At 68.4% G+C, this 19,871-nt stretch overlaps 2 protein-coding genes across 8 annotated transcripts; both read right to left on the bottom strand.

The window, feature by feature from the left end:
- Nucleotides 1-301: 301 nt before the first annotated feature.
- Nucleotides 302-14,039, bottom strand: HR (HR lysine demethylase and nuclear receptor corepressor). Of its 7 annotated transcripts, XM_074852408.1 has the most exons (21): nucleotides 13,976-14,039; nucleotides 13,177-13,330; nucleotides 12,565-12,720; nucleotides 6,616-7,476; nucleotides 5,222-6,089; nucleotides 4,585-4,777; nucleotides 3,831-4,051; nucleotides 3,602-3,751; nucleotides 3,421-3,507; nucleotides 3,219-3,325; nucleotides 2,974-3,052; nucleotides 2,638-2,804; nucleotides 2,280-2,513; nucleotides 2,017-2,188; nucleotides 1,826-1,895; nucleotides 1,559-1,680; nucleotides 1,345-1,464; nucleotides 1,122-1,261; nucleotides 879-1,046; nucleotides 649-768; nucleotides 302-565 (listed from the first exon to the last, which is right to left on the bottom strand). In XM_074852408.1, the coding sequence occupies exons 4-21, from the start codon at nucleotides 7,423-7,425 to the stop codon at nucleotides 503-505; spliced, it is 3,891 nt and encodes a 1,296-aa protein (XP_074708509.1). In that variant the 5' UTR covers nucleotides 7,426-7,476; nucleotides 12,565-12,720; nucleotides 13,177-13,330; nucleotides 13,976-14,039; the 3' UTR covers nucleotides 302-502. The 7 variants fall into 7 exon arrangements, with proteins under 7 accessions (XP_074708509.1, XP_074708511.1, XP_074708510.1 ...); XM_074852410.1 differs by lacking the exon at nucleotides 12,565-12,720; XM_074852409.1 differs by lacking the exons at nucleotides 12,565-12,720; nucleotides 13,177-13,330; nucleotides 13,976-14,039 and adding an exon at nucleotides 11,773-12,338.
- A 2,367-nt stretch (nucleotides 14,040-16,406) lies between these two features.
- On the bottom strand, nucleotides 16,407-19,358 carry REEP4 (receptor accessory protein 4). The gene is made up of 8 exons (XM_074852417.1): nucleotides 19,241-19,358; nucleotides 18,308-18,380; nucleotides 18,159-18,235; nucleotides 17,954-18,074; nucleotides 17,718-17,831; nucleotides 17,399-17,531; nucleotides 17,136-17,296; nucleotides 16,407-17,055 (listed from the first exon to the last, which is right to left on the bottom strand). The coding sequence occupies exons 1-8, from the start codon at nucleotides 19,270-19,272 to the stop codon at nucleotides 16,990-16,992; spliced, it is 777 nt and encodes a 258-aa protein (XP_074708518.1). The 5' UTR covers nucleotides 19,273-19,358; the 3' UTR covers nucleotides 16,407-16,989.
- Between the last annotated feature and the right edge of the window lie 513 nt (nucleotides 19,359-19,871).

A 19,871-nucleotide genomic window follows, 5' to 3' on the forward strand; every position in this document is an offset into this window, starting at 1 on the left:
AGTGGCCCCAGCCCGTCCCCAAGGGCTGGCAGCACCCCACGGTGCCATGGTCCCTCAGGGCAGCGACTGGCTGCGCCATCCAGATGTTTTCCAGTTCTCTGTGCGGCTGCTGGCGCAGAGACCGCGCCAAACTCATCTCACCAGTGGCCCCAGCCCGTCCCCAAGGGCTGGCAGCACCCCATGCCGCCATGGTCACACCGCCAGACCCCAGCTCTCCCACCGCACCCCATCCCCGGGTCACTGGGGCTTCCCTGATCGCGGAGGGGGGTGATGCCGCACGGGAGGGAGACGCCGAGGCGGGTGCTGGTGGTGCCGGCGGCTCCAGCACGCTGCGGACATTTTATTCCCCACGCCTGTCCCGAGCGTCCCCGGGCGATCGCGGAGCAAAGCACCAAGCGAGAGGCGGCCGGCCCCGGCTCCCCGCAGCACCTCGGCCGTGACCGTGGCCGTGGCCGTGGCCGGCAGGGCCAAGCTTTGTTCGAGCATCCTCCCAGCACCCGTCTCACTCGCAGCCCCGCAGGACTCCCACGGCCTCCCGCACAGCGGAGAAGATCACGCCGTCCAGCTGCAAGGGTGCAAAGAAGGGGGTCAGCGCCGCTCACCCCGCACCAGGATCCCCCCAGAACCCCCAACCCGACACCCACCCACCTGGGCACGGAGCTGGTGTGCGGCCCCGGGGAGGTGGGTGCTGTGGTCCCGGAGGCGGGCGGCGTTCTCCGGTGAGAGGAACCGCTGCTCCACGCTGATGGTACCGGTGAGGGTCTGCACCTGCCCGCGGCACGGCGGCGTCAAATTTTGGGGGCTCGACCGTGCCTCAGTTTCCCCAGGAGGCTTTGGCACAGCTGGCCGCAGGGGCTGGGGGTTACAGAGCTGCCTACCTGGTGGGGAGCCCCGGCGGGGACCAGCACCGCGTCCCCCAGGAACTGGAGGAGGGTCCAGGCGCTCACCCCGCACTCCTGGCGCAGCCGCCTCCGCAGCGAGAGGTCCAGGTAGTGGTTGGGGGGCTCCGCCACGGCTGCCCCCTCCTGCCCTTGGTCCTCGCACGCCTGCAGAGGGGTGGGGGGTGAGCAGAGGCAGGGTTTGGGGGGCTGGGGCTGTACTAGGGGGGTGATGACACCCACTTTCTGCAAGAAATCCCGGATGCGGCCGGCATCCTCGGCACGGAAGATGTGCCACAGGGCACCGGGCCGGCTGCCGGCATCCCAGAGCCGCTCCTTCAGCGGCGCGTCCACGCCGTCAGCTTCGACTTGCAGGAGCAGGTCTGTGGGCAAAGGGGTGCTTGTGGGGGTGGGGTCCAGAGCAGGGAATTGGGGAGCGGTGACCCCCTTCACGCTCCCACCTTACCGTGCCGTGCTGCCGGCCGCTGGGGCAGCCACGCCGCGGCGTGAACCAGGACGCTGATGGAATCGGCTGCCTCCACCGTCAGGTTTTTGGTCCCAATGGTCCGGTCGTGGGGCTGCACGCCTGCGAGCGGGGCGAGCATCGTCACGGGTTGGGGAGGGGACACCCCAACTCACACACCGCCCCCCCCACCCCCCCACCCCGGGGCAGCACTCACCGTAAGCCACGCAGACACGCGGGCGCAGCCAGCGCCGGCCCCGCAGGTAGGTAGCCAGGTTGAGGCGGCCGGCTGGCCCGCAGTACTCTGGCAGCGGCAAGCTGGTGCTCAGGTTGGTGGCCCTGTGGCACAGGCGTAGTGCTCGAGGTCGGGGCACCGGGTACCGGCGCTGGCAGAGCCACCCTGGCTCTGCATCCCATCCCACACCGGGCTGCATCCCGTAGGGAACCCACCCCACATCCCGGTGACGCTTTTGTTGTCACCTACCGGCACAGCTCCATGTCCCCAAAGCCACTTTCCAGCTTCAGCAGGTCCCCACCGCCCCGCTCCGGGGATGCTGCAGGATGGAACGTGGCATCACACACGGGGACGGAGGGATGCGCAGGCTGGGTTGCCTCCCCCTCTTCTAGACCCCCTCAGATCTGACTTGAGACCCCACAAACTCGTCGCATGCCCACCTGCGCTGGCGGCGAAGCCATCCCAAAATTCCCGGCTGCTCATCCTGACTCGGTCCGATGGTGCCCGCAGGTTCACCGCCTCCACCGCCCGCTCCCCCCCGGCCGGGCAGAAGGACTCCGGCCCCCACAGCCGCCCCTCCAGCCTCTTCTGAAGCCCTGAAACAAGGACGGGCTGCCGGGGCAGCCGAGGGCTCAGCTGAGGGGGGGTGCGGGGGGGGTTTAGGGGTGGTCCCCGGGATGCTGGAGGGGTGGGGGGGGCTCACCTGGCCCCGCCGCCAGTGCTCTTGGAAGAGCTTGTAGTTGCTGACATGGTCGGGGTCGTGCAGCCAGAGCAGCCCGCTGGGTGCCAGGATGCAGTGAGAGGCGGGAGGGCCGGGGGGGCTGGGGGGGTCGAGGGGGCTGGGGGGGCTCAGCTCGCCCCCCGCCTGCCTCTCCTGGATCTTCCTCTCCACCACGCGGGCGATGATGCTGTCCAGGATGCTGGTCAGGCGGTTGTCCTAGGGAGAAGAGTGGGGGGGAGCCCCATCAGCCCACCCTGACCCCCCTCCCAGCCCTGCTGAGGGGTGGGGGGCAGCATGGAGGGGGGGGGGGGGGCTGTGCCCTGCCCACCCCGGGACTCACACTGGGCAAAGCGGGTGACACGGGGGCAAAGGCCATGTGCACCCCGTCCTGCCCCAGGCACAGCTTGACGGCGGTGGAGGCCAGGAGGTCGCAGAGGGTGGAGGTCTGCACGGGCCCCCGGGGGGGCGGCTGCCCCGGTGATGGTGGCCCCCCCTCGGGGCTCTCTGCTTTAGGGGGAGAAAGGGGTCAGGGCTACTCACGCCCTCCTCTGCCTCTCGCCCCCCCCCCCCCCCCCCCCACACACACACCCAGCACCCTGTAAAGGATGCGGGGCAGCATCCCTGACCCCCCTGGAGCGGGGTGTCCCCACAGCGGGGGGGTCGCAGCCGGCCCTACCTTCCTTGACGGGCTGGGAGGTGTCAGCTTGGCCATCGCTGCTGGGTGGGGGGGTAGCCACCGTGGCCCCCATCGGCTCCTGAAACACCCATGCGAGCATGCGGGACGGGGGGGACACACCCCCACGTGCCCCCTCCCCAGGGCTGGTCCCCTACCCCAGCATCATGCACAACCCCCCTGCAGACACCCTGTTGTAAGGGTTGGGGTGCACCTGCACCCCCCCATTCCCCCCCCCCCCCCAGTACCTGCCTGCTCCCCGGGGGCTCCGCAGCCCCCTCCCCGCAGGGACAATGCGACTCGATGCCGAACTTGACCCTGACCTCGTGCAGCAGCTTCCAGAGCTGGGTCAGGACTGGGGACAGATGATGGGGACAGATGATGGGGACAGGGGGGGTCACCCCCAGGCAGTGGGTGGGAAGGGGGGGACACACACACACACACACTCACCATGGGTGGGGACAAACTGTGTGGGGACAAGGGCCGTGACAGGGTGATCCTGGCCAGGGGAGCACTCAGGCGGCTGCGCCGGATCCTCTGCATCAGAGAGAGGGTGTGTTGGTCCCCACGGGGGCTGACACCCCTTTTTACACCACCCCCCCCCCCGTCCCCGTCCCCTCCGTCCCCGTACCGCGGCCGTCAGCCTCCCGCCTGCTGCGGTGGCAGTCGGGGCACAGCTGGAAGCCACATCTGGCGCAGCTCCAGTGGGAGTTGAAGAAGCCGCGCTGGCAGGCGTCACACAGCTGGGGGGCTCCTTCCCCCCGCCGCCAGGCCGTCACCCCTGCGGGAAACACAGCCCTCAGCCCCCCCCCAGCGCTCCCAGCGCCACCCCCCGCCCCACACCCCCGTCCCCCGCTTACCCTCGGGGGGTCCCGGCCACGTGTCCCTGTCCCTGCGGACGGCCTCGCAGAAGGGGTCCCCCAGGACCCCCAGTAAGTATTTGGCCAGGCAGAGGCTGCTGCCCGCGCTCCTGCGGCCTCGCTCGGGGCCGGCCGCCTCCAGCCGCAGCGTCTCCCCCTCCGCCTCCCCCAGGGTGCAGAAACCATCGACGCTCAGCTCCCCGCCGGCCCCGAGGGCAAACCTGCGGGGGAGAGGGGACCGGAGGGGGTGCTCCGAAGTGGGGGGACAGGAGAGGGTGCTCGAAATTGGAGGGATGAAGCAGGATGCTCAAAAGCGATGGGAGAGGATGCTCAAAAATGGGGTGACAGGAGAGGGTGCTTTAATGTGGCGTGATGGGAGAGGATGCTCAAAAGTGGGGGGATGAAACAGGGTGCTCAAAAACGGGGTGATGAGAAGAAGCTCAAAAGCAGGGTGACGGGAGAGGGTGCTCAAAAGTGGGGTGACAGGAGAGGAAGCTCTAAAGTGGGGTGATGGGAGAGGGTACTCCAAAATGGGGTGATGGGAGAGGATGCTCAGTAGCAGGGTGACAGGAGAGGATGCTCTAAGGCAGGGTGATGAAACGGGATGCTCAAAGGCAGGGTGAGGGGAGAGGATGCTCAAAAATGGGGTGACGGGAGAGGATTCTCTAAAGCAGGGGGATGAGAGGGGCTGCTCAAAAGCGGGGTTAGGCTGTTCCATGCATCCCACCATGCATCCCCCCCGGCCCAGGCTCACCTGCGGAAGTGCAGCAGTCTGCAGGTGCTCTCGGGGGGATCCCAGTCCTCCTCCTCCTCTTCCTCCTCCTCCTCCTCCCCCTCGGGGTCCCCCCCGGCCCGGGCGGCGCAGGCACAGCACCGCGGGATGCTGTCGGGCAGGGCGGTGCAGGCCACGTTCTGCAGGCACCACGGCCCGACACGGCTCGGCGGGTCTGGGGGGAGACGGGACGCACTTTGGGACACCCTGAGTGGGGACACACCAGCCCGGGGGGGTGGCAGGGGGGGACTGGGATGCCGCAGAAACTGGGCCAGAAAGTAGGGCTGGAAAATAGGGCTGGAGATCTGCAAGAGGTCAGGGCTGAGATTGCTGGCACCGCCCCAAGGAGGGCTCCGACTCCGCGATGGCACTTGCCACCCCCCCACCCTGGACATGACACCCAAGGGTGCTGTGCTGCCCCAAAGGGGCATTTCTAGACACCCCCACCCTGGGAGCTGCTTCCAGACCCAGCCATGCCGGGAAAAAAAACCTGAGCGCAGCAGGTTCCCCAACCCTCACGTGTTCAGAGCTCGTGTCGCGGGCGCTGGCAACCGGGATGCAAAATTTCCCTGGGGGACGGGGCGCTGCCACCGCCCTCCCCCCGGCCCCGCCGCCTTACCTCCTCCTCCCAGCTCCATCCTCCCCTCCTCGGGGTCCCCTCCGCTCTCCGTGCTGTCACCCGGCCACGCCACGGCCACGTGCTTGGTGGCCTTCACGCCCCGTTTGGCTGCCCCGGCGTCCTCGGTGGCAGCGCGGGGGCCGTCGGCGGGGCCGTGGGGGCGTTTAGCCGAGCGCTTGCCCTCGCCAGCCAGCTCGGTGCCACCGTCCCGCCGCGGGGCCTTGCAGGGCAGCAGCGACTGCTCCGAGTGCCGCGTCAGCCACGTCTTCTTCAGCTTGGTGTGGTTGCTGGGTGGGCACGGAAAACGGCTCCCCGGGATGCCCAGGGTGGGCTCGAAGGGGCTGAGCACCCCATAGCCCACCGCCGGGCACCCATCGCAGCCCGGCGCGGTGCAGAGGCAAGCGGGGGGCGGCTCCAGTTTGGCAAGGGCCGGCGGGTAGTGCCCATCCGTGAGCGCAGGCGACGGGTCGGGGTCCCCTGATCCCGGTGACGAGCCAGGCTGGAGGCTTTGGTAGCCCAAGTGCTCATCTTTGGGCTCGGAGGGCTGGCCTGGCACCGGCTCCAGGGGAAAATCGGTGGCGTGGGGCTGTGTGCCCACCCAGGGACCCCCGCAGCCCCCCGCCATGCCGGGCTGCGGGAGGAAGAGGGGGTGGCTGGCGCTGGGGGGAGGCGTGCGGGGATGGGGAGCGGGCAGACTCAAGCTGCCCCCCCCTTGGCCATCCCTCCACAGGGCTCCCGGCAGCTCCGGCACTGCCGGTTCCCCCTTGCCAGCTCCATCTTGCCCCGCCTGGCCCTTGCCCAGCAGCTGCGATGGCGCTTGGTCCTTGACCGGGGGGTGGAAGCCGGGTTCTTTCTTGACAAAAAACTCCTGGAGGGGAGCAGAGGGCTGGTGTCACCCCAGATGTGGGTCCCCATCCCCACCTCCATCACCCAGACGGCTGGGAGGTGGTGATGGGGAGCACCCCGCAGCCCTGCCTCAGTTTCCCCACCACCACCCTGCCAAGCTGGGCAGCTGCCCAGTGCTTTCCCGCCCCATCTGGCCGAGCCCGTGGGGTGCCCGTGTCACCCCCAACCGCGTGGGAAAGGAATGGGGAGCCGCAGCGGCGCAGGTGCGACGGGCGCACCCACGGGCTCTGCCTCTCGCCGCCTCCGTGCCACGGCCGCTGTGACTCAGCCCAGGGGGGTTTGCATCATGCTGCGGGGCCGCCTCGGGGAGGAGAGAATCATCTTTTTTTTGGGGACCCCGCTGCCAAGCTGCAGGAGCAAGCGGGGGGCTGCGTCCCACTCGGGGTGGGGGGCTACCAATGTATCCCCGCTCTGGAGCCAGGCTGGGGGAGCCAGAGCGGTGCCGCCGTCGGAGCCGGGCACCAGCGTGGCCATCCGGGGTTGCCTACCTTGTTCCCTGAGCTGGAGCAATCGTCGAAGGGGCCCGGAGCCACCTTACACCTCGATGGGAGCCCCAAATAGAGGGGCTGGCCCCAGGCAGGCGCGTAGGAGCCCAAGTGCCAGTCCCCGCCGCCAAAACACCCATCACCCATCGTCCCCGGCGCCTCCGGCCCCCCGGTGCCAAACGGGGGGTCAGCCGGGGCTCCAGCGGGCAGCAGCGAGGACAGGAGGAAGGGGCTGTGCTTGGCCTCCACGAGGAAGGGGCAGTGGTGGAAAGCCGGGGGGTCACCGGCTCCGTCCCCCGCAGCGCCACGGGGCTTGCCGGCACTGCCGGGGCGCTGGGTGTCCAGCCCCGGGAAGGGCAGGGGGTAGCGGTGATACGCGTGGCTGTAGAGGGCCAAGGGGGCCAGCACGGCCTCAGCCCACCGTGGCCTTGTGTGCTCCTTGCAGGGCTCGGCCCAACCCGCCTTGGGTTGCCCGTTCCTGGGCGGCAGCAGCGGCGGGAGCTCGGCTCCATCCTTGGGGTGACACAGGGCGTCCCGCAGGCACGGTGCCGCCGGGGGGTAGGGACAGCCCAGCCGGCCACTGGCGAGCTCCCGGCCTGGCCCCAAACATCCCTCAGAGCCCCTCCAGGGACACCCCTTCTCAGTCCCGTAGCTCAGCTTGCCAGGCTCCAGGTAGCCTGGGAGTCCCAGCTCGGCAGCGGCGCTTTGGGGTAAAACCACCCCGCTGCTCTCCACCCCCCGGGCGTCCGGCATCGCCTCCTGGGTTCTCCTCCACTGCGCCGGGGTCTCCCCCATCCTCGCGTCGCTGGCCATGCTGCTCCGCCACTCATGTGGTGCTCAGCGCCGTCCCGGGCTGACCGGACCCTGCGGGGTGGCAATGAGGGGAAACTGAGGCACAGGGATGGTTGATGGGGTTGGGGTGGGAGGGTGGGGGCGCTGCTTTCAACCCCCTCAGCTCCCTCCTCCCATGCTAGATGGGAGACTCGCCAGCACAGCGAGGGGACCCCGAGCTCCCGTGCCTCGCGGGATCCGGCGGGATGCCCAATGCGGGGAGGGCACGTGGCTGGAGCGTTGGTCCCCTGCCCATCCCATCCCGTCCCTCCTGCACCCAGCCCGGGGGGGGGGGCTGGCGGCCAGGACGCACCTCGCGCCCACCCGTCCCTCCGCACCCAGCCTGGCCCCGCGCCCGGCCGCTGGCACCCAGCGTGGGGAGGCCTTGCCCCGCGCAGGTATTTGCCTCCGGCCAGGGCTGGGCTGCACTTCCCAGGAGGGTTTGCAGCGAGGGGGGGAGCTCCCAGCTCCCAGGGGCCCCTCCTGGTAGAAATGCCTGGGGGGATTTGTTGGATTAACGCTCCTCCAGGACCCAGGCCACACGCAGACGCGGGGTTCAGAGCCAGCCCTCGCAGCAGCCGGCGATGGCATCGCTTCCCGGCAGAGTAAATGCCACCTGCTGTCCCCCAGCCTGCCCTGTCCCAGGGGGACAGACACGGGGTCCCTCTGCTCTGAGCCACTGCGGCAAAACCGCAGCCCTGGGTAGGACAGAGCCGCCCCGATGGCCGGGCAGGCGGCTGCGACGGGGACAGGAGCGTGTGTCCCCAGAGCCGCCCGTCCCCGTCACGTGCCCTTAGTCCCTGTTCCCATGCTGCTGCCCAAGCCCCTGCTCGGGAGCACCCTGGGGCACCCGCTGCCCCACCACACAGCACCCTCGGGGTCCCCCCAGCCACCCCCCTGCCCTTCGCCCCATCCAGAGCACAAGCAGCCGGTCCCGCAGCTCGCCGAGCACCCCCGAGCACAACCAGCTACCTGGAGGGTCCATGGGGGGACCCCGCCACCTCCCCTGCAGCACCGAGGACGAGCGGGTGTCTCCGCCGGCGGCACAGGGTCCCGGAGAGGCGAAGCCGGGGGTGTGGGGCGGGGGGCACTGGTGGTGGGAGCACCTAAACCCACAGGCTGAAGGGATCCGGCTCCGGGATCTGGAGGAGGCAAAAAGCCACCCGGGTGGCCCTGGGGACGTTCTTCTCCGAATGCTGGAGCTGGAGTTTTCGATCCATTGGCCTGGGGGGCTTCGTGCTCCTCCTGCCTATTGTCCTATGAGCTGGGGGGAGGGAGTCCCAGCGTGCTGCGGGGGCGAGGGGCACCCAAGGGAGCGTCGGTGGCGGCGAGCAGGACCTTCCCCCCGGCTCTAGGCAGCCTTGAGCATCTTTGGGGCGAACGACGGCAGGACAAGGCGATGGTGAGGGCTCAGCTCCCCGCCAGCGTGCAGCCTCCACCGGCTCCCACAGCGACTGGGCGGGCGAGAGGGTGCTGACGCCCGGGAACCGGCACCGTGCCGGGGGGGTGCCACCCAGCCCCAGGGGCACTGGCGGCGGGTGCCAAGGCGGGCAGGTGTGCTCTGCCCCGCGCGAAGAAAGCGCCCTTTGTTCGGCAAGGCCCATGAAAGGTGCCGGCCGCCCGCTCCAGGTGAAACTGGAACGGGAGAAATGCCGGGATGGGCCAAACGCCCCAGTCCTGGTGCCCAGGGGAGGTGGCGGCGGGGGGGGGGGGGGCGGGTGGTGGCACGGCCTGGCACAGAGTTCACAAGCCCTTCGGTTTTGCCCAAATGGTGAGGATTTGGCCTCAACGCACGCTGCCACTGTGACAGTCCAAGGTCGCCCTGTCTCGCAGCTGAGCCTTGTCCCCCTGCCACCATCCCTCCCCCGGCTGCCTGGGATGAAGGCAGCGCTCCTCTGCCTCCCCTCCTGCCTGCAGAGCGTGCAGCAGCCGGGTGGGAAGGGCAGGGTGGGATCCAAGGGGTGCCGAGGGGCTAACGCAGAGCACGAGCTACCTGGGGCCACTTAATCCCCCTCCCTGTAGCCCACTGGGCTTGCACACCCCCCAGCCGTGCCCCACAGCCCACCGGGCGAGAGCTGGGACCCATCCCCCTGCCAGCATCTCCCCAAGACACACCGACCCCAAACCCCCCAGCTCTCGGGGGTGAAGCTCCAGCCGGGCGCACGGTTGCAGCAGCAGGTCAAAGGGGGTCCCCCAAGGTGGGCGCCCCATTTCTGAGCTCCCAGTGAGGGACTGGAGAGTTGGGGAGGGTGGGGGGGGGAGCTGGTGCCAGTAGCACTTACATAATGTACGTGTGTCCCAGGGACACCCCGCGCACAACTCGCACGCCTTACATAAACCACAGCCTCCCCCGGCACGGCTCGACACGGCTGGGCCCCCCGGGGGCTGGCGGGGCTGGGGGGCTCGGGGGGGGTGAAGCCAGGCCACGGCCCGCGTGAGCTGAGCAGCGTGATTAACATCAGACCTTCGTTACAGCTCAGCGGCTGCTGGTCTGGGCCCGCTGGGAGCCAGGAGCCACGGTTAACCCTCGCCGGCCGGGGCGCGGTTGTGGCTCGGGGTGCTGGGTGCCCCTAGGGTCCCTTTGCAGTGGCACCCGCCGGTCCCCATCCCACCTCCAACATGGGTGAAGCCGCAGCGGGACCCCCTCGAGCCCTTTTTGCCGAGGACAGGAGGGTTTGGGGGGGGGCCACGGTGCTCGGCTGCTGCTCGCTGCACCCACTGGGTGCCAGGGAACAGGGAGGGGACCCAGACAGGGCTCGGGGCGTGGGTGAGCCCGCGCCTTCCTGCGATGAGAAGGTGCTGAAAGAAGAACTCTCTTCCCGTTCCTTCCCGCCCCTCCCCGGGGATGACGGCTCCAGGGGGGGTGGGGTGGAAGCTGGCAGCCAGCACGGACCCCGAGAAGGATCAGCAGCACCCTGGCACGGCCGGAGGGGTCAGCGGACGCCCAGGAGGATGAGGACCCGGTGCCAAACCTCAAAGAGGGGCCATGAGCAGCCCTTGATGGGGGAGGGCAAGGAGCAGGGACCTGGGAGTGGGGGGGGCGATGCTGGAGGGACAGGAGGGAATTTCCCACCGTGCACTGGGGCAGCATCTCTGGGCGCTGCGCCCTCCCCACACCCCGCTATCCCGGCTGCCCTCAGCTCCCGGCCATGGCGGGGCTGCTCCTCCCGTGCTGGGGAGCCCAAGGCCCTCGCAAAGCCTCCCCGGGGCCAGCGCGGCTCTCGTGGGAAAGCCACGCTGACGGCAAGCTCTTTTGGGGGTTTGGCCACCATCCCGCCCCAGCCCAGGGAGCGGGCTCCGTGCCGGCCTCCCACGGCACAGCGGCTCCGGCCGGGGTCCCCCCGCTCCCTGCCTGTCCCGGCACGACCCACGGAGGGTCCCCCAGGGCAATCTGGGGGGGGTCTGGGCTGGGCTTGAGTTTTGCCAGCTCAGGCTTTGCCAAGAAACCCACCCCCGGGGGGTGGAGGGGGCTCTGCCTTGGTGGCTTGGCACAGCCGGCCCCAGAGCTCCAATCTCCTTGTTTTTTCCCTTAAATCAGAGGGAGTGCGAACACCCACGAGCCAAGCGCTGGCCAGAAAGACGCCGCGGGAGGCCGGAAACACCCGAATTAGAAACCTTGGCATCCCTGCCCCGCTCAACGCCGGAGGATGGGGAGAGACTCAGCGAGGACGAGGGGTGAAGGGACACTGTCCCCACGGTGTCCCCTGCGACCACGGTGGGGAGCGGCGGGGGGGGGGGACGCGTGGCTGTGTGGGGGGCTTCTGGAATGCTCCAGCACTGGGGACGGGGGACGGACGGGGGTCCCGGTGCAAAAGGCTCCCTGGTACCCCAACAGCCCCTCTCTGGGCTGGTGCTCCGGCAGCGCAGGCAGGTGAGGACCCTGCCAGTCCTGCCCACATCCCCTGCCCCATCTGGGCACCTCGGGGAAGGGCTCCGCAGCCCCCAGACCCACCAGCCACCCCCGGCTGGGAAAACAGCCTGAAATCAGCTTTTTCCTCATGCAAAAAGGACTCAACATGCCCCTCTGTGGTTTGCTCAGAGCCCCCTCCAGCTCTCTCTGCATCCATCCATCCCTTCCTCCTCCTCCTCCTCCTTCCTCCTCCTCTCAGCCCCAGCACCGAGCTCGGCACGCACCTACCTGCCTCCACCGTGGCGCAGGTGAGGAAGATGAAGGCACAGGCAGAGGAAGGCAGCCCCGTTCCCCCTCCCCACCCCTCCTCCTTGCCCAGCACCGGGTGCGATGGCCGCAAGAGCTTTTGCTAATCTGCACCCGGTGCTTAAAAAAAAAAAAAAATAAAAAAACAAGGCAAAAAAACCCCCACGTCAAACCTTCAGGAGTCTGGAGGCTGCGGCGGAGCGGAGGGCACGGGAGGACACTCACTCCCACACGAGCAGCTTTCTGGGAATTAGGGCCACAGCCCAACTGCTCTGGCAGCCTGCGCTCCCCTCCGGCCCTGGCTGCCGGTACGGCGGGGCCTGGGCAGCCGCTACGGCCCCGCTGCCGCGGGCTCGGACGCTGGTCCCGGCCCTAATCTCCCGCTTTCCCTTCGGGGAGGTGAGTAAGCATCGCTAATCCCGCTCGCTTCGCTGCTGGGGGAGAGATGAGCCGCTTCTCCCAGGCTGGGGGTCGCACCCCAATACCCCCTGCCCATCCTAACCCCGCGCCAAGAGGGGGGGGGGGGGCAGCGCCCGGGGACCCCATCCCTGCGGCAGCTCTCGGGTGCCGCACGGCGGGGATGGGACGAGGGCAACTTGGCCCCGTTAGGTTTGTGGGGAGCGGGGGGCTTGGCCAACCCCCCCCTGGTGCACATGGTGGGGGGATGCTCGGGAGGGGGGGCTGGACGCTCCCTTCCCTGCATCCCCATCCCGGGGGAGGACAAGGCAGGATGAGGCATCCCAGTGCCCGTCCTGTGCCACCCCCTCGGCTCCCCCCTACCTGCCCGGGACTCCTGTTTACCCCGGCGTCAGCAACCGCCTTCAAATACCTTGATGTAATTAAAAGCTCGTCCCAGGGGCCAAGGGCTTAGGACGGCAGCCAGGGACACGGGCAGCCCTCTGCCCGCCGCACACTGGGCAGGCAGCTGCCTGCTGCCCGCTCGCCCGGGACCCCACAGCACCTACCTGGGAGCAGTCGGGATCTCCTGCCCTCAGCCCGGGCCCCAATTCTGCCCCCGCCGCCGGCCGGCCATGGCGATGGGCAAACTGGCACCGGGCAGGCGACGGGAAAAGAGTCACAATCGACAGGCAGCTGCCTGCCCGCTCGCTGCCCGGCTCCTCCTGCCAGAGCAAGGCAGTGCCTCAGTTTCCCTCGGTCCCCAGAGCCACTCCCCCCCGCGACCCGAGCGTGGTCCCCAAAATCCCCGAGGCTGCGGTGTCGTGGCAGGGACACGGGTCCAGCCCTGGGATCGTCCTCGGTGCCAGCGCGGGCAGGGCCAGGCTGTGAGCGGGGCTGGCTGGGGACAGACGGGTCCTGGGGAGGGGACGGCGGGGGGACAGGCGGTTCGGGGGGGGGTGGGGGGTGGGATATGCAGCATTCCTTCAGCTGTGTCCTCCCACGCTCCCGTCACCTCGAACGCCCCTTCCCCAGCCCCTCCTGCCCCCGTGCTCCCCACCCACCATCCTCTTCCTCGCCGGTGGGGTGACGGCAGGTGTATGTTTGAGGACATAATGGGGGGGGGGGGATGCAAGAGAGGTGCCGTGTCCCCCCACCAGCGTGGGGGAGGAAGGTCTTACCTGCCTGGTGGCAACAGGGGGGGGGTCTCAGCTCCTGCCCGGCCAAGCCCCCTGCCCACGGGCAGCGCGCTGCCCGCAGCTCCGCATCGTGCCTCCTTGTGCCCTCTGCGGCGGGAGGCAGCTGAAAGCTCCCCGGGGCTGCCAGAAAAAGAGGCTGCATTTAAACAACAGACATAATTATGCTTTTGATACCGTCGGCTAAAAATACAGCTCTGTGCCGCGCGGGGAGCCATGTGTGCGCGGCCTCACATGGCTCCCGCCTGGAACGGCTGACTCAGGCGATGGGGACGGAGGGGGCCCGAGATGGGGGGGGGACCCCAGTGGGGACGAGGGGTTGGGGACACCCGGACCCCTGCCGTGGAGGGGTCGGCCTGCGGGAGGGTGCTGCTCTGCCAGGGACCCCCCAAAATGAGCCCCAGGGATGGCACCAGCATCCGCACACACACACCCCCCCCCCCAGAAGGGCGGTAGCCCCCAGGTTGGCTGCGGTGGGGTGAAATGAGCTGGGAAAGGGGCAGGGAGGGAGCCGGGGGGGGGCGCAGGAGCGTGGTTGGGTCGCTCAGGGTCACCAGCATGGGTTTGGGGGGGGGCTGTCAGGCGGTACCTGGATGCCAAGGGGTGGGTGCGGCGGGGGACTGGGGACGGCACCCAAAGCCACTGGGGGGTCTGGCCAGCAGATCCCATTAATGAGTAACAGCCCCCACCACCCTGCGAGCCGGTGCTCTCCCGGGGGGGGAGCAGAGTCATCCTGGGGAGCAGGGCTGGGGCTGCCGCCCCCCACCCCACCCCGAGCACCGACCTTTGCCAGGGCCAAGGCACCAGCTCACGGCTGCTGCCCTCTGGGAACGGGCAGTGCCTGTCCCGGGGGCACCAGCTGCCGCGGGGGGGGGTGGATAATGCTTCCCTGCAGCATCAGAGATGTCCCTGTCCTGCTGGGAGAGGGGACACCCCCGCGTCACCCAGTCCCGCTGCCAGCTCAGGGGTGCAGGCAGGGGAGCCCCGGGAGGGGAGCGGGGGGCTGGGGGGGTGGAAGCCACTGACCTGACCCTCGCTCCCGGTAATGCCTTCCCAGTGGGGAATCATATTTTGGGTTGGAAAGGACGTTTTACAGGTCATCTAGTTCCCACCCCCCTGCCACAGGCAGGGACACCTTCCACTAGCCCAGGTTGCCCAAAGCCCTGTCCAGCCTGGCCTTGAACCCTTCCAGGGAGGGGGCAGCCACAGCTTCTCTGGGCAACCTGTGCCAGGGCCTCCCCACCCTCACAGGGAAGAATTTCTTCCTTATACTTAATCTAAATCTCCCCTCTTTCAGTTTAAACCCGTTACCCCTCGTCCTATCCCTACACCAGTGTTCAAGAGTCCCTCCCCCCTTTCCTGTAGCCCCTTTCAGTCCTGGGAGGCCGCTCTAAGGTCTCCCCGGAGCCTTCTCTTCTCCAGCTGAACCCCCCAACTCTCTCAGCCTGTCCTCACAGGGGGGTGCTCCAGCCCCCCGCAAGCATCTCCGTGGCCTCCTCTGGCCCCGCTCAAGCAGGTCCGTGTCCTTCTGCTGTTGGTGCCCCCAGAGCTGGACCCAGCACTGCAGGGGGGTCTCCCGAGAGCAGAGCAGAGGGGGAGAACCCCCCCCCTCACCCTGCTGGCCACAATCCTCTGGACGCAGCCCAGCACACAGGTGGCTTTCTGGGCTTACAGGGCCACGAGCCCCCTGGTTTACATCACCTCCTGCCACCCCCATGCACCGCAGGGTTACGCTTCACCCCGCTCCGGTGGGGCCAGACCCTGCCCTGGGGTGAGTCGGGGGGGAACCAGCCGGGGCTCAGCCCCCTGCTGCCAGCACAAGCCTGGCACCCCCTCTCCAGGGAGGACGGTGGCCACGGCCAGGCAAGCTCAGGTCAACCGCTGAATTGCTGGGCTGGGGCGCTGCCAGCTGAGGGAGATTACGGCTTTGCTGACTGCAGCCTGGCACAGACCCGCGAGCTGACGCAGCTGGGATCAGCGCTGGCACCGGAGGGGGCTGCCGCAGCCCCGGGGCCGGGGGGCCGGGCTGCACCACCCCGGGCAGCTTTTGTCCTCTCCTTGGGTTTCTTTCCCTGGGGAAATACGTAGGACGCTTGTCAAACCAGGGCTCAGGTGCCAGGACGCCCGGTTCCCTTCCCAGCTCTATTTTAGGTATCGCCAGTGCTCGTGCCTCAGTTTCCCCAAGCTGGGAAGCAAAGGGGTCCCCAGTGACCACCCATCTTGGGGACGGATGATGCTCAAGCTCCATCCCAGCACCCCCCCAGCGAGCCCTGAGGCCACGGTACCCCCCCATACCCAACCCTGGTCCTGGGGGCAGGCAGCCCCGGGCCGTATCCTTGGAGGAACCACCGTCCCTAAGCAGCTTTAGGGGGATTACAGGCAGCCCCCCAAGCCCTTGCGCTGTCCCCCCCCCAGCCTTCCTTCCCCACTGCTTTAAGTAATCGTCTCTGAGACAGTTTTACACAGCTAATCCACCCACCTCCACCTAATCTGCTCCAACACCGCTGCCTGGCTCTGCGCTGGGGGGGCTGCAGGTAGGGGCAGACGCTCTCCCTGCCCTGGGAAGACCCCCCCCCCAAAGGCAGAAAGCAGCCAGGGGGCTAAAAATAAAGCTGGCCTGAGGGCAGGAAGGATTGGGAGCATGGGGATTGATGCCAGAGAGCAGCAGGGCACCAGGGGACAGGGCACGGGGTGGGGTGGGGTGGGGGGGCAGGAGAGGCAGCGTTGTCACCTTGTGCCACCCTGCCTGAGGCTTGGTGCCCCATGTCCTCCACCCGGGCAGGGGACACATCCTCCGGGGAAGGAGTAAAGGGAGCAGAGACCCCCCCCCAAGGTGAGACGGGGGAGCCCCGGGAGGGAGAAGGCAGCTGCCCATGGCCGGGGCTGTCAGGACAAGACAGGGCTGGTGGCCAGGCCGGGGACATCCGCCCGCAGCCCTGGCCGTGTGCCGGGGCCAGGGGTGTCCCCAGCGGGGCCACGGCCGCTGCTGCCACGCCGTGGGGGACACGGCTACTGCAAGGAGGGGCTGAGATGCACCCCTGCACCCCAGCACCCCCCTCCACGCACCCTCAGTCCTGCTCTGCCCCACGGAGACCGAACGCTGCTCCCTCCCACAGCCCCATGCACCCCCCGAGGGTCCCCCACAGCCCCACACCCCCCCCCCCGCTCCGAGGGAAGGGGACAGCGTTTAAACAAAAAGGGTCAACTCCCGTATCTGAAAGTCTAAAATAACATTTATTTTTCCATGTACAAAAGCTCCCGTCTGGGAGGGGAGAACATTGAAAGCCACGTGGTACCGGGCAGGGCACAGTCAGGCACTGGCACCCTGGTTTCAAGTATGGGGGTGTCAGTTTGTAGCTGGGGGGGGGGCCCTGGCTAGGGAATGTGTCTTTGGCTTCAGAGGACAGATGGGACAAGGCACGTCCCTTCGCTGGCTCCCAGGGCAGAGGGGATGTGGGGAATAAGGCATCACGGCAGCAAGAGAGGAGGGGGGGACCCCAGCAGAGCCTGTAGTGTCCATAGGGTGGGAGGAGAAGGCGGGGGGGGCCCACGGGGAGGCGCCGGCGCCAGCCCGCAGCAGTGGGGTGTGGGAGGGGGCAGGGCTGGGGGGTGAGCTGGGGGGTGCACAGTGCAGCCGGGCAGGCGCCGAGGTCAGAAAAGGTATTTACAGTGTAATATGGGGGGGGGAAGCCTCCTCCCCGGTTCCAGGGGGGGTGGACGAGCCGTGGCTCGCTCCCTCCCGGTGCTGCAGCAGCAAATTCGCGTTCAGACTCCTGGCAGAGGGTTTTCCCAGGGCCGTTAGCTATCCTGCTCCGGCGGAGCCGCTTTCCTCCTGATCTGGCTGCGCAAGAGCCGGGAAGAGCCCTGGGGAGGGCGAGGGATGGGTCAGGTCCCCCTGACCCCAGCCCCAGGCCACCACAGCCCCCCCCCTCTCACCGCGGTACCTCTTTGCCCAGCATAGTCTTCCTCACCCCACGTAGGCTGCGGCTGCGGGAGAGGGGTTTGGGGTCCCGGCTGCTGCGGGGTGAAGGCTGGGGAGAGACCTGCGAGTCCGACCAGAGCTCCTCATCGTCCGTCTCGCTCTCGTACTGCTGCCCGGCCGAGGCTGGGGACAGAGGGGCACAAGATAGCTCCTGGCACGGCCCCCCCACGGGTCTCACTGGAGCCCCTCGCTCCTCACAGCGATCCCCCCCCTGCCCCAGCTCACCCAGCAGCTGCCTGTGGCTCTCCTGCTCCTCCAGGTACAGGGGGTCCCGGTAGTGCACGGGGGTCTCGTCAGGGACGGAGCGCAGGTCGTGCATGCTGAAGCTGCGGAGCCGCCCGGCCAGAACACCCTGGCTCTTTGAGGCGTGGGGACACAAAGGATGGAATTGAGCCCCAAAGCACCAGAACCCCCCCAGAACCCAGGGGCAACGCAACCCCACCGGGCAGGGCTCAGCACCCGCACGGCCCAGGGGTGGCAGCTTCCTCCCAGGGATCCCTGAGCATCCCGAGGGCAGCGGAGTAGCCCAGCCCATTGGCGGTACCTTGGTGGCCGCCTGGACAGCGGCCGTGGCCGCCAGGTTGAGGCCCCTCTTGCCGAAACGCACCATCGTCTCGTAGCTGCGTTCCCTGGCCCGGATGATGTACGTGTCGATCTCCTGCCAAAACAACCGCGGCCGTGCCCAGGGTAGCGCCGGCGCAGGGTCCTGCTCAGCGGGCTGAGCCCCCCCAGGGCACGTAGGGCCACCCCCCGCCTCCCCAAAAGCCAAGTAGCCTTTACCTTCTCCTTGCGGGACAGCGTGGGGTGCACGAATTTACGGTAGAGCAGGCTGGCCCCCCGCGTGTAGGGGGAGAGCAGCCAGATGACAAACGCCGTCTTAATTTCGTAGTAGAAAGGAAACCTGCCAGAGAGGGGGAGAAGATGGGGTCTCCAGGGACAGGGGACCCCAAAAGACGCTCTCCTGCTCCCCCCGCGGCAGCCTCACCAGGAGATGAGCAGGTCGGTGAAGGTCTCGGTGGCCGTGAAGAGCGCGAAGATGATCCAGTACATCATCCAGCGGACCTGCGGGGAGCGGGACAGCCCGTCAGCCCGCGGCTGCAGCCCGGGAAGGAGCCGCCCCAGCACCCTACTCACGTATTCCCGGATGTTTTTGGACTTCACGGCCTTGTAGGAAGCGTAGGCAGGGTAGAGCATCCCGAAAACCAGCCTGTAAGGAAGAGGGGGGGGTGAGGCAAGCGGGCCACCCCACGTAGAGCAGCGGCAGGGAGGAGAGGAGCTGCCTGGCCCAGCGCCGCAGCTTGGCCTTGAGCTCTTCCAGCACCATGACGGCCCCGGAGCTGCCGGGAACGTGGACGGCAGCGGCTTGGAAAGCTCAACTGGGGGCACGGGGCCCAACCAACTGGGGGCACAACGTCGCTCCCACAAACTCGCCCACCTCCGCGGGGACTGGCCCGACCCGTCGAGGCGGTGGCAGGAGGCACGGCCCAGGTGTGGCACAACGGAGGTGACAGCCCCCCCCGAGCCCGGGCACAGCGATGCTCGGTGCCAGCCCCAAAGACTCACCTGGTAGCCCGGTGACTCGGGGGACAGGCAGGGAAATCTCCTGCCTGCCCGCAGCCGGGGTCACCCCGACCACCTCCCCCGACCTGGGGACGGGGCCGTGGGGGCCCCCACCCCGCAGCGGCGGGGCCTCCCTCTCCCCACGAGGGACTTGGCCACTGGCCACGCAGCCCAGCTAGCCACAGCGCGGGAGCCAGGGGAGCGAGCAGGGCTACAGGGTGGGGGTCAGTGCTGGGCACAGGGACCCTCCAGGCTCTGCAGGGAGCCGAAGCCACGCTCGCCCCCCGCCCCCCCTCGGGACGGGCAGGGGGCCGGCAGTAGCCCCGGGACCACGACACTAGCCCATCTCCGGGGGGCGGGGGGACACCTCTCGTTGCCCCCATACAAGCGCATCCCCCCAGCAGCCCCTCGCCCAAATTCCCACCTGGGGCAGCTCCGCGCAGCCCCCCGCCCTGCAGCCCCCCCTCCACCGGGCACCCCCCGGGACCCCCCCCGGCCCCCACTCACACAATCACCCGGCTGAGCATCCAGGACACCATGGTGCGAGCGGGCCCGCCGTGCCGGGCAGCGCCGGGCGGGGGGGGTCCACGCTGTCCCCCCTCCCCGCCACCTCCCCGGAACCCCCCAAAACCCCCCGGGTCCCCCCGACCCCCCCGCGGCCGCCGGAAGCGAATGGAACAACGTGAACGTTGCAACGGCCCCGCGCATGCGCCGTAGCGGACCCCACCCCCGCCGCGCTTAAAAGGGCAACGTCGGCCCTTAAAAGGGCAACGCAGGCTCTTAAAAGGGCAACGGCGGCCCTTAAAAGGGCCTCTCCCCACAAGTTCATGTTGGGGTGCGTGTTTTTACGTCCCTGTCCACCAAAATAGTTGGTTTTGTAATATTTTTTTTCCCAGAAAGAGTGGTCAGAGAGTGGAATAGGCTGCCCAGGGAGGGGGTGGAGTCCCCATCCCTGGGTGTGTTTAAGGGCCGTTTGGATGAGCTGTGGGGGGATGTGGGGTAGGGGAGAACTGTGTAGAGTCGGGCTGAGGGTTGGACTCGATGATCCCGAGGGTCTTCTCCAACCTGAGTGACTCAGTGATTCTGTGAAAATGAGTGATGCTGGGGACTTCTTTTTGGTTTTGGAGGGGGGTGGTTT

The sequence above is a fragment of the Strix uralensis genome, chromosome 28 (assembly GCF_047716275.1).
Source record: "Strix uralensis isolate ZFMK-TIS-50842 chromosome 28, bStrUra1, whole genome shotgun sequence".
NCBI lineage: Eukaryota > Metazoa > Chordata > Aves > Strigiformes > Strigidae > Strix > Strix uralensis.

Excerpts from the sequence above, each read along its gene's own strand:
- HR (XM_074852410.1), bottom strand. The coding sequence starts at position 7,425 with ATGGCCAGCGACGCGAGGATGGGGGAGACCCCGGCGCAGTGGAGGAGA. Across the intron at positions 6,090-6,615 it reads GCTCCAGCTCAGGGAACAAG|GAGTTTTTTGTCAAGAAAGA; the intron begins GTAGGCAACCCC and ends GCTCCCCTCCAG. Across the intron at positions 2,805-2,973 it reads CTCCCAGCCCGTCAAGGAAG|CAGAGAGCCCCGAGGGGGGG; the intron begins GTAGGGCCGGCT and ends CTCCCCCTAAAG.
- REEP4 (XM_074852417.1), bottom strand. The coding sequence starts at position 19,272 with ATGGTGTCCTGGATGCTCAGCCGGGTGATTGT. Across the intron at positions 18,075-18,158 it reads ACCGACCTGCTCATCTCCTG|GTTTCCTTTCTACTACGAAA; the intron begins GTGAGGCTGCCG and ends CCTCTCTGGCAG. Across the intron at positions 17,297-17,398 it reads GAGCCACAGGCAGCTGCTGG|CCTCGGCCGGGCAGCAGTAC; the intron begins GTGAGCTGGGGC and ends CTCTGTCCCCAG.